The following is a 12,134-nucleotide window of genomic DNA, read 5'->3' on the forward strand; positions in this document are numbered from 1 at the left end:
CGCTTTGCCAAGAAAGTTTGGACCAGATGATCCTTGAGGTCCCTTCCAAACCAGTATTCTATAAATGGCATGTTCCAATTCCAGACTTGTTTCTCATAGTGAAAGATAAATCCACTGCTTCAGAAATATAGTTCTGCATCTGTTAAATTGCCAAGTCAGTCAAAGAAAGAAAGTAACCTGGATCTTACCTGGGACTACTCTTTATCCTTGAGTTCTTCCTCTACACTAGCAGTTCCTCTCTGGCTCACCTCATCAGCTCTGCCTGTTGTCTAACTGCCAAATATTTAAAAGCTGCTGAGTTGGCTTGAACTTTCCAGTTTGAGAGAAGTCACTGAGTGCCAATTTAGATGTTCTAATAAAAGTGAGAAACTGGAAGACCTGGGGGAAACCCTACACCAAAAGCTGGAATCCACTGCACATTTCTATATGAAGAAATACTCAGGTTAAGACCTGCAAATTCCCATTCCTTTCCTAGTCTCTAAATAATTCCCAGATGAGCCATTTGGAAACTTCATTAACACCATGTTCACCTGGAAAAACGGTTCAAAAGAAAACAGACTCCTTTCAAGCCAGAGTTGCCTCATCCTTCCCAAGCTCCTATATTTTTATTCAGGAAGAACTGTTCAAAACCCTGCAGGATTTTTTGTTTTCATCTCAGCTTGCCTAGAGTATAACTTTTTTAGAGTGCGAAGACAAAAATATTTTGATTCTGACAGCCCTGAATCAAAATAAAATATTTTGGTTTTGGTTTATTAAACAGAAATCAAAGTATTTCAGTTTTAGTTCAGCAATAGTCCTTCACCCCTAGAGTTGCAGCAGGACTTTATGACTTAGTAGCTTGATTGACTAACGCCTTTGCTTTTTATGCCCCTGTGACTGTGGACATGAAGAACTCTCAGGACAAGGCTTGTAGGCAAAGGAAGACTCACTTATAGCAATGGGTGTAGTTGGGAAAATAAGCCCTGGCTTAAGGCACATGAGCCCTTCTTCAGGTCTGAAATAAAAGCAACAGCTTGAAAAGCTAAATACAGTTTCAGGCTGATAACAATTTGGACCACATCTGAAAGAAAAAACAATGCAGCTTGGGGGGATCTCTGAAGGTCATCTGATGCAGTTTCACCTCCCACTCAGAGCAGGACTCTCACCAATACCTGATCAACTCAATGTTTGGTAGCTGGGAAGAAATGGAGAGAGCAGGCTGTGGTTGGTATGCTCCACTTGGATGTGCATAGGAGCACCCGTGAAGAGATTCAGAGTCCTGTGAGTGCACCACCTGCTATTTGCTTCTCAGGGAAGGCATTTACTGTGACAAGTGGGGAAGGTGTCTTCATATGTCTGATGCTTCCTTCTCAGTTTAGATCCACAACTGGTCACAAGTGGTGTTCCCCAAGGCTCAGTATTTAGCCCAGTTCTGTTTAATATCTTTGTCAATGATCTGGATGAGAGGATCAGTTTGCAGATGACACCAAGCTGGATGGAAATGTTGATATACTGATATGCTCAAAGGTAGGAAGGCATTGCAGAGGGATCTGGGCAGGCTGGACCAATTGGCTGATGTCAATTGTATGAGGATCAGACATCTCCCAGGAGGCCCCCATGGCAGCTGAGCGATATGGCTCAAGGCTCAATTGACTTGAAATGAATGGACTGATTAGATTAGAAAATCCAGGTATGGTGTTTCTCAGTAGGTACTACCAAAACAAATAGCTAGCTCCTCTATCCAGCACATTCTTAAAGCTCTACCACAAAATGGCAGCTTTAAAAACAGATACTCACTCATGTTAGTGGCAACAATGACAAAAGGTCTCATATAGGTTTTCTTCATGTTCTGGGCCACATTGTTGAAATATTCCTCATAGTGCCTGAGCAGGTGAGCAGTGCCGCCCTCCGTTCGCTGAATTTGCTCCCAATGCTCCTTATTACTGGGGTCCAGTAGAGCACTACCCACTTTGATAATATTCTGAGAAACAAAGTACATAATTTAGTACATAAATTATGAGCAGGCTGGGTTTCAAGTGAGGAACACTGAAAATGATTGTCATTACTGCCTCAGGTGAAATATTTTAATGCAGGCATGTTCTATTGCAGACACATGAAAATATGCACACCAGTTACTCACCCTGAGATTTTCTTGCTACATAAAGCAAATCTCTCCAAACTTTTTATGAGCAAAGTAAGTCAAAACTGGAGGCTGTAAGAGAACTGTCTTTCTTTCCTCTTTACAACAGAAAATCTAGCAGGGAAACACAGAAGCCAAACCTAACCATGTTTTCTTTGTTTCAGAGAGATGAAAAGCAAAAAAAGTGGAGTGCTTTGTATGTACTCTGAAGAATGTCCCAGAGAAATAAAAATAACATGCTGTGTTAAAAATCAAAAGAAAGTCAAAGATAGAAATATTGTTTTCTGCTTCTTTTTATTTATTTGTTTGTTTATTTATTTATTTATTGTTCCCCTCCACCCCCATATTGATTCCTGGACAACCAGGTCAAGTTACATGGTGAAGAATGACAAGAGCAAATACTAACTTGCATATACAAACTTGAGAATATGTAAGAAAACTTAAATCATGTTGTGCTCTCCCCATTTTTATATTGCTTACAAATGGTGTTAAAAATAATTTCTAGCTGAGGACCTGCCCCTTCTGCCCTTTCTTACAAGAATATGGCTGAATGGAAGAAGACCCCAAAAGAGACTGGTAAATGGCTTAAATGGGAAAGGTGCTAAGTTTTTAATCTTGGTGTACCTATGAACTACATTGTTGTATCAAAGCCTAATTCCTAGCTATGGAAAAATTGCATAAATGCGGCAAATATTTTGGCATTATTTAGAAACAGACAGGGAAGATGCTACATTCTTGAAGTATTGTCTGAGGCTGCAAGCTTGTTCCGAGATAAAGAGGGCTGTCAGTATGAATACCTTAATCTAAGTTCAGAAGAACTATATGGCTCCCTAGGAACGTAGGAGACACATGCTGTGCTTGGTACCATTGCCTCCTTGGTGTTTGTGGAAGTAATTTATGTTTTTTTATCATCTATTTTTCAAGCTTCTATTTGAGCCTATAAAAAACCCAACAACCTTCCTCCCCTGTGCTCCTCAGCCTAGGATGTTACCTCATTTTTTCTCATGAGCTTTACTGATCAGTTTTCAAATTCCTCACCTATTCTAAAAAACCCTACAGAGTTCTTGAAGCATCATCTGTATGAGTTTCAGTGCCAAGAGAATAATAAATTAAAAAAGAGGTTTCCAACACATTTTTTCCTTATTGTTCTTATTTTTACTTAACAAAACATGCTAAAAATGAAGGTCCTTCTCAGGATATGAATAGGGAAATTCATTTACTCCACAGCCTGCAGGTACCAGTTTGTCAGCACAGTGTCTCTTAGGAAAGGAAAAATAAATCTTTTAAAATCTGGCGCATCTAAAATGTTAAATCTTTCAGAAGTTCTCCACTCTCTGTGGAATGTACAGCCCAAGATATCGAGGAACTTTCTCATTCGCATTTTCTCCTGTTCCCAAGGATGTCCCCTCCTGGTGCAACTTGGCTTTGCACAGGGTCTCCAAATTCACCCCAAAGTCTGCCTAACCTGGCTGGTCCTCCCAGAGTAGTGTGAGCTAGGTGTAGCACACCTTCAAAGGGAGCCAGATCATCTCCAACCAGCATAGAGGACAGTCTTGGCTCATGGAGAGTTGGTCCAGCACCTGTACACTGGTGCCTGAGCTCCTGGGCTCTGCTAAGCACAAGTCCAGCAGGACGCTTTGGCTTGGACTCTGTGCTGTGCCATGGTTGGGATCTTGGAAATAGTATTAGCAAGCATGGACAGCAGCACACATGCCAGTGAGGAAAGCCCTACAAGCCTGGCAGGGGGTATCCTACCTTCATGTTTTCAAATCACAAAAAACTCCCAACTCCTTCCACATCTCACATTTTTCCACCAAAACTGTGTATTTCACCCAGACAGTGAGGGTACTAGAGCTTGTTCTTTAGATGTAGTCAGGTCTTTTGTAATAACTGTGTCTTTCATGATTGCTCTGATTAGCAGAAGCCCCTTGACATGCATTCTCTTATGTGGCTGCATCACTTATCAATACAGTATGGAGTATTTTTCAATGTACCCAATTCTCCAACAAACATGACTCAAGTGTTTCCAGACTAAATTACAAAAAATCTTCAGGATCAGTAAGTGGCTCAGAGTTAGTCCACTGCACATTTAAATGAAAATAACTGTATTAAAAAAGTTTTCCAACAAAACTGAATATGATACACAAAGCTATTTTATCCAGGAATAACACATCAACTCAATTATTTTTTCATTTGGGGAATTTTGCTTTTGGTTGTTATTACAATGATATTTATTGTAACAACACTTACTACAATATTTGTATTTTACATGTGTGTGCATACACACGTGTTATCAACTTACCAGAGAATACAGACTCATTTATGAAATAGGTGAAGAAATTACATGATATTCACTCCACCTTGGTCAAAGATTAATTTAATTTTCCATTGCCATACAGCTTTTAAGAGGAACTGTAAAAGCTCAGCACAGTACACAGTATCTCTCTTACTTCATTGAACTCCACGTCCCTTGTGGCTGCCAAGTCAAACCCTTGCTGCTGGCTCTCATATTGAAGGACCCGGATCATCATCTGGTAAGCTGTCCTCACATCATTGCCATACAAGCTGTGTGTGTATCTGGTGGCATTCTGCAGCACTCTCACTATCCGTATGGTTTTGTCTCCATCCAACTTGGTCTCATTGTGATGTAACTTCTCATTCTGAATCAGAGACAAGGAAGATAAGAAACAATGAAGCAGCATTTAATTTTTTGTTTCATTCTAGTTACAAAGACAACCATCATTTAAGGATTTTGGCACAAAGGAATTGTTTGGTCAGAATTGCGTCTTCAGAAAGGGTTCACAGGACAGCTCAATGGAAAATTTAACTGAGGGCCAGAAAAGCACAAGGATCCTGATGAGAAGTGAGGAAGTTCAAGGACTCAATTAAAACATGAGTGCAGAGATGTTAAACTGAAATCTGATTTACAAAACAAAAGCAAAAATGAGAAAACACAGCCTACCATGATTTTTAGATCGACAAAAGTGTGGGTGGTGCAGTTGAAAAGCTCGGGAGGCAGCCAGCCCTTTTCAATGTTACAATGGCGAACTGCGTTTCCTGAAGGAAACAAAGCGTTAACGGTACATAACGTTCTGAATTGTGCTGAATAGATCTTCACAGGTGTCCAATATCCTGGGCTTTCATATTTCCTACATTTTCAAGTTTTTTAGACCTATACACATGTTTCACTTTCCAAACTGGGATTCCTGTCTGAGAAAAGTTAAATACTACTATTGTTCATGAATCGTTTTCCTCAACCTTTAGAGAAAAGTTAGGCAAGGTTCATGACCTGCTGAACTGCTCTCAGACTTGCTGCCCTAATTTTCAAATTAATTCAGCAATTTATTTATACCAAATATGAGAAAAACTGTGTACTTCCTAAGTGTTTCTGAAAACATATCCAAGCTCAGACTTCTGTACAACAGCCTGTGTAGGAAGACCTCTGGGATAAATGTTGTCTTTGCATCAGAACGTGCTTGCATGTGGTAAACACTTCAGCCAACACTTCAGCCAAAAGAACTGTCTTTTGCCACCTGTGAACAGTCTGAGAGTAGTTTACTGTTTACTTTAGCCTATTAATTTGTACTATTTATGAAATAATTTAAAAATGTGATTATTGGCTGTGGATCCTTCATAATGAATTGCAAGTTATCAAATGCAAAATTTACATTGTGCCAGTTAACTTGAACATAATGTACTGCATGTGTCTAAGCCATTTAATTATTGGTCTCTACATAAGAATTATAATGAACTGAATGATACATAATTGTATTATTTCTCTTCCATGATTAGGTGAATACAGTTAAGCCTCGGGTTCTGAATATTCATTTTAAAGCTTACTTTTTTTGGATGTTCTACAGAACTTAAAATCCACAATTCCTTTAAGTACCCTTGCCTGCTGGCCTATTTGCTAAGAAGACACATGGGATCAATCACATGAAGAGTGCAGAAAATATATTTTATTTCAACTTTATACTGTTTAATAATGTAAATATTCTTTACTTAAAAAAAAAAAATCATCAGTTCTGTCTCCTAAAATCCTCAGAAAGAAGCCTGGCTGACCACAAATATGCACACCAACAGGCAGTGACCGCCTCCTGGTAATATTTGGGAAATCATATAGCCACTTATAACTCACTGAGCCTATGGAGTCCTTGCAACAGAGAGTTACCAGGCCCAGAAATGAGACAGAGGTTTCACTTCCCACACAAGGGCCTTCAGAAAAGGCTGTGAACTCCATTAAAAAATATCTCATAAATCTTTCCAGGGACATGTGTGAAAAAGCAGGTTGTCATTTCCTTGCTGTGTAAAACACCACAGATCATGTGCTTTATAAAATGCATTTTTCAGCTATCTTACTTATGGGTTAGAGAAAAGATGTCAAGTGGAAATATGTGAGTTCTGTTGGAACTCTTAGCTTTATTAGCCTGCAACGCTAGTAAAGCAATCATCACATAAATGATTTTCCTCATTTTTTCTTTTCCCAGAAGAGCTGTATCACTAAAGAACATGTACAAGTCACTAGAAACTTAAGTTACACGTGTTAAAATTGCTAGCTAAACAGAAAATTGGACCATGCTTTTTTGAAAAAAAAACAAAACAAAACCAAAAAACAAAACCACCCAAAACAACAGATAAGGAATTTCTGTTCTTCATATGTGATTATCTGCTGTACTTTCATATTTTTTTATTGCCACAATTTCAAATGTGTTTTAATAGTTCCTGAGTTTCAGCTATCTAAATTTTTCTGCTTGTGATATGGACAAGCTATGCTGTAATCTCCAGACCCAACGAATCAATGCCATTCCCTATGCACACACGTTTTTCTCTCTCTTTTTTTTTTTCTCCTCAAACAGGCATGTAGATAAATGTAGTTAATGTTTTACCCAGGGAACTTACCCACTGATCCCTTAGGACATGGCACAGCAGCTGGTTGGCCAAACTTGGTCTGTGGCCACCAAATACCAGCCTCAAAAGCTTTGGGACAGCCATTATAAATTACTGAAAGCAGAAAAAGAGATGATAACTTTTTTCTGACAAGGTAAAAAAATCACAACAAGGAGGTATTTCTACCTGTCTAAAGGGCATTTCTGTAATTCACAAGCACTTTCAGAACACCTGTCCATTGCAATGCCTTCTAAACTGTAACTCATCTACTGCTTCTTATTCAATGGTGTGGACAAACAGGTACAGGCAGAGGAGAGCTTGGGATGATTATGAGGCTCTGGATTTTGGCTCTGCCTATATCTGACTGCTCCTTTACTGTGGGAAAATGTTTCTCCTTCATTTCACCCACACATTGTGGTGAGACGGCTGCTGCAGCAGCTTTGTGCTGATCACAGAAGGAGGGCAGGTAGGTGGGAGGAAATGCAGGATAGGTGAGACAGGGAGGAAAGGCAGAGGGTAGTAGGTGCGAGAGGTCTTGCCTGCTTCTTCAGCTGCAGCACACCAAAACAATGCTACGCTGGCAGATGAACTTAGGTCTCAAGTAGAATTGGATTATTGTTTTGCTCTCCCCCCTTTAAGATTGATATATTTCCATTTCATGAAAATTAAAGAAATATGAGCTTTTCTTTTTTCTTAGCTCCCATAAGCCATATTGACACAACCTTAACAAGAGGGGTACATGTTTAGGTTGCTGCAGCTCCCATTGCCCCCATTGGAGCTGCCTCATGGGGCTCAGATACACCCTTGGATGCAGCTGCATGGCCACCTCTGTGCACTTCCCATCTGCCTGCTGCTAGTAGCTCTGATCCTGCAACTACAGCCCAGCTGATCAGCAGCACTTGCTGGAAAGGAGGTACCTTCACAGCCCTTCACAGTAACTTCAGCAAACGGGTTGTCACAGCGGTTGCACTGCCGCCCTATGACACCAGGTTTGCAAGGACACTGTCCTGTCTCCATGTCACAGGTGCGTGTGTGGGAGCCAGACGGGAAGCAGTCACAGGGGTAGCAGGTGTCACTGCTCTGGGGCCTGTAGTAATTTGCCTAGAAAAAAACAAAATGAAAGACAGGAGCTATGTGACTTACATTCCAAATTCCTTGTGTTTCTGATATCCTGCTCTAGTAGCATGTACATTATAAAAGGACGAATTTTGCAAAGCATGGGATAATAATGATATTACTATTAACAGAAAATGTATTCACTATGGGAAGCATGCTGTGTAAGCCCAGGCAATGGGAAAAGGCAGAGCTGAGTGCTGGGGAGATGGTTGGTCTGCCCTGGGGCACAAAGACCCAGGGCTTAGACCACCACTGGCAGTGAGGGCAGAAGGCCCATGTACTCGCCACCAATGCTCAGCAAATGTATTCTTGGAGGATTTGCAGTTTTCTCTGCTTTGCAATTCCACTCTTGTATGATGTGAACAAGTCAGTAAGGAAACTTCTTGCACCAGCCACTTGTGTTTCACGTACAGGGTGGAGAGCAACCAATGATCACATATTCAAATAGCATCTGTAAATGCTTTTGATCTGAGGCATTACGTGACTACACAAGAGCATGGTGGTGGCACCCCACTGACTCGATTTAACGCAACAGTTGCTGTGTGTCCTGCTGGCAGTTCAAAAAGGACTACAGGGCCAGATTCACTGCTGCTGGTCTGCACAGGCCCAGCTCCTCTGATGTCATTCAAGCCTATTGTAAAACCTATTGTGAGAAGTCCTTTGTAAAACTTTCAGGAGGGAAGCTCCTCCCCTCCCATGTCCCCCCTCTGTCCCTGCCTGTCCATGCCAAATTCCTCTTCAACTTAACAGAGCTGGCACAGAAGAAAGCATTTAGCCTCTCATATTATTTACCTCTCCCCAGATGCTAGGCCTTTTGCTGGCCATTGCACAGGGCAGAGCTTCACCTAGCTGGCCTGATCTGTTCTGTGGCTATTACTCACTTGTGTTGCACAAGCCACCACTGACACTCTTCTGCACCCAGGCCCGATCTCCCCAGATAAACCAGGCTGTGCTTCAGGGAGACCAGAGCCAGGCTTTCAGCCCCTCAGTTTTGCTTTCAAAATGCAAACAAGATAAGAGCTGCACAGTATGATTTTGTGAAGGGTGGTGCCAGGAAAATGTTATAGGTAAAGATTAACTACACTTTGCACATATATATATATGATACAAAGCAAAACTGTGTGTACTTTGTCTCAAGGTACTCACTTGTAGGTATTGGTGGTACAGTTATTTTTCAAACTACAGAAATTTTGACTTCTTTAGCTTACCTTGCAGTGGCATTCTCCATTGGTCTTATTGCAATCAGAATCAAACCCTTTACTAGTCTCACAATTACATGGGCCACAGATGGGATTTCCCCACCAGCCTCTGGGACAAGGCAGGTCGATCCTATAAAAGAAAATCAAATTGAAAGAAAGTTCTTTCAAGCTTTCTCTTGAAAAGTGGGGGGAAAATTGCTTTGAGTGAAATCTGCACTTTATCTATCAGCTTAATGAGTGTATTTTATCTGCCCGTAGCAGCCAACAATCAATACATATTTAAATATACATACACTGTAATAAATAAAAATAGAGTATCAGTGCTACAAAACCCTAGAAGGAATGGATTTTTAAAATATTTTCCAAACCAGTTCCTCTTTATAAGAAGTGTAGGTCTGTACAAGCAAATGAAGTGCTCTTTTCTGTGGGAGAGAGCATGGTGCCCAGTGGAAGTGGTCATAGCCTCACCAGCCTCAGTCAACTCCTGGGGAAGCACTGTCTGGGGCAGGCTGGACAGACCGTGTCAGGCTGTGCTAGCACTTAAACAAATTGGGCAACTTTAGGTGGTTAACCTGCTGCCACAAACAGCCTTGGAGTACAGCTCCCTAACATTTTACATCCCACTCCCTGCCCTCATGAGCTCCTGCCTGAGCCCTGCTGTGGGCAGAAGTGCTTATCCAACCTGTGGGAATACTAGCCCAGGTGTAAAGCTGGCAGCAGGCTCACCCTATAAAGAAAAATCACTACTTTCAGACAACACATGGCTTTCCCAGCCATCTCACCACAGGGTCTGAAAAGCCCTGGTACACATGCAGCCAGGGACATGGAATAGGGAACGGTGGCAGCTTTGATCTGGGCTATGAGTCCAAATTATGACTCACTACGAGTGAGGCATCACCACTCATCGGAGGCTGTGCGACAACTGAAAAGATACCCCTGCTGAAGGATACTCATTCTTGCTGGTTCTTATTTTTCTGGTTGAGCTTCTGAGTAGATTTGTCCCACAGATGCCCCAACACCAGTGAGTGCAAGGAGAGCTCTGGGAAGGGATCAGTGCAGTGACCAGGGCCTCTGCTAGCTGGAACTCTTCTTCAAGCAACAGCTTGAAGGACAACACTGCTGAGTCTGTGATCATCATAACACACAAGGAATCCCCTTCCTGCTGCTCATTTCAGGAGAAAAAAAGCTGTTTGCTGTCTGTTTCAAAAACCATGCTGAATTTTGTTCATGGTAGTTATCAGGTTTGCACTTCTGTGCTTTATAACATGACAAAACACAAGGTTGCACTTGACATGATGCCAGCAGATAATGACAAGGGACAATTCTGTGTCGCTAATGCAGAGGAATGAAAGATGAATCTGGCAACAACACAGCCAACATTTGCAAGCCCACACAACAAAAGGCAGAAGAAACAATCTTGTGGTTTTCAAAGAGAAGGAAGCATCACATGAGCTGTTGCTAAATGGGCAGACAAATACACTTCATTTGCACATCATGAATGGCCCATATTACAGTAAATAAAAGTGCCGTCTCTGGGATAAGGCTGGCTGCTGAACACTTATCTGAGACCACAAGCCTGGCGATGAGGGAATCGGCACGTTTCTTCCACATGGCAACAGGACATGGGCTTCTCAGACTGTCCAGAAGATATGGCTTTTACCAGTGCAGGGACTGCAAAGCTGTTTTATCTGGCCATGAGTGCACAGTACTGTATACATGCTGGGGGAGCTGGTGTGTGCTAGGGGAGCTGAAGGAAAGACATAGAGCAAACTCAAGCCAAACCCACGGACGAGATACAGGTCAGATGCAGCACTGTGTAACACAGCACACGCTGCTGAGAATCTGAGCTGCAGTTGAAAAAAAGTAGTCCCTGAGCATATAGAGGTTTGCCTGGTCTCTGGGAAGACAGCTCAGGAGTGCCAAAGGGCAGGGAGCCTGTAAATACCATCTACTATGAACACTCAAATTGCAACAGGAAAGCTAAACAAAGCAGAAAAGGAAGCAGGAGGACTGCCACCTTAGGAGAAGAGCTACCTGGAAGGATCAAAAAACCAAGAACAATATAATTCTCTTACTTGCTCTCGCAGTACTGCCCATAGTAACTCTGTCCACACTCACAGGTGTAGCCATGGGATGAGCTAGGTTTGTGCACACATGTGGAGACATGCTCACATGGGTTCAAGTTACATACATCAACACAGTCTCTTCCAAAGTACCCTGGGGAGATAAGGTCATAAAATTACAGCAACCATTGTAATTTATGATTTGCATGTCTCCAAAAGACCATCTATTTTGCTTACACACTAATAACATATCTTCAATAATCAGTAGATTCCCCTTGAGATACTGTCAGAAGGAAGGTTCTTTTTTCTCTCTCAGTAAAGAAAAGATAGTGGACTAGGTTTTTTAAGAGTTTGTTAACATGCTTGAGGCATCCTTTTTCCTTTGGTTGCCAGTTTTTCATTCAGGGCATGTATTACAAACAGTTTGTATTCTCTCCCTCAGTGTATGGGGAGGTGACTGCGCTTGGTGCTGGATACATGCACCACGACAGAGAAAACATTTGAAGTATCTCAATTAAAATGCAGACTGTGAAACTGAAATTCAACAGCTGAAAAGGGTGGGAATAGAAAAGAAAAAAAGAAATAGAAAGCAGACTAAAAAAATTGGGAGGTGCATAGTTTTCTGTGCCCTTTGGTCCAGAGACAGTCTCTCTGTTTGGCTGATATGCTGAGTAGAAAAAATGACTTTTAGTCCATGACTGCAGTTTCAAGGCTGCTACAGTAAGATGGAGAAAGGTAATAATGACTGGA

General features: G+C 41.6%; 1 protein-coding gene across 1 annotated transcript in view; it reads right to left on the reverse strand.

Moving 5' to 3' along the window:
- The window catches only part of CELSR1 (cadherin EGF LAG seven-pass G-type receptor 1), a 160,906-nt gene that overhangs the window by 27,216 nt on the left and 121,556 nt on the right, over positions 1-12,134 (reverse strand). The window contains exons 13-19 of the mRNA XM_054399449.1: positions 11,397-11,538; positions 9,331-9,451; positions 7,924-8,107; positions 7,019-7,120; positions 5,082-5,176; positions 4,570-4,779; positions 1,777-1,960 (exon numbers count right to left, since the gene is read on the reverse strand). Of these exons, the coding sequence (XP_054255424.1) occupies positions 1,777-1,960; positions 4,570-4,779; positions 5,082-5,176; positions 7,019-7,120; positions 7,924-8,107; positions 9,331-9,451; positions 11,397-11,538 (1,038 nt within the window). The remainder of the gene's footprint in view (positions 1-1,776; positions 1,961-4,569; positions 4,780-5,081; positions 5,177-7,018; positions 7,121-7,923; positions 8,108-9,330; positions 9,452-11,396; positions 11,539-12,134) is intronic.

This window comes from Indicator indicator, chromosome 3 (assembly GCF_027791375.1).
Source record: "Indicator indicator isolate 239-I01 chromosome 3, UM_Iind_1.1, whole genome shotgun sequence".
In the NCBI taxonomy this organism is placed as follows: Eukaryota; Metazoa; Chordata; class Aves; order Piciformes; family Indicatoridae; genus Indicator; species Indicator indicator.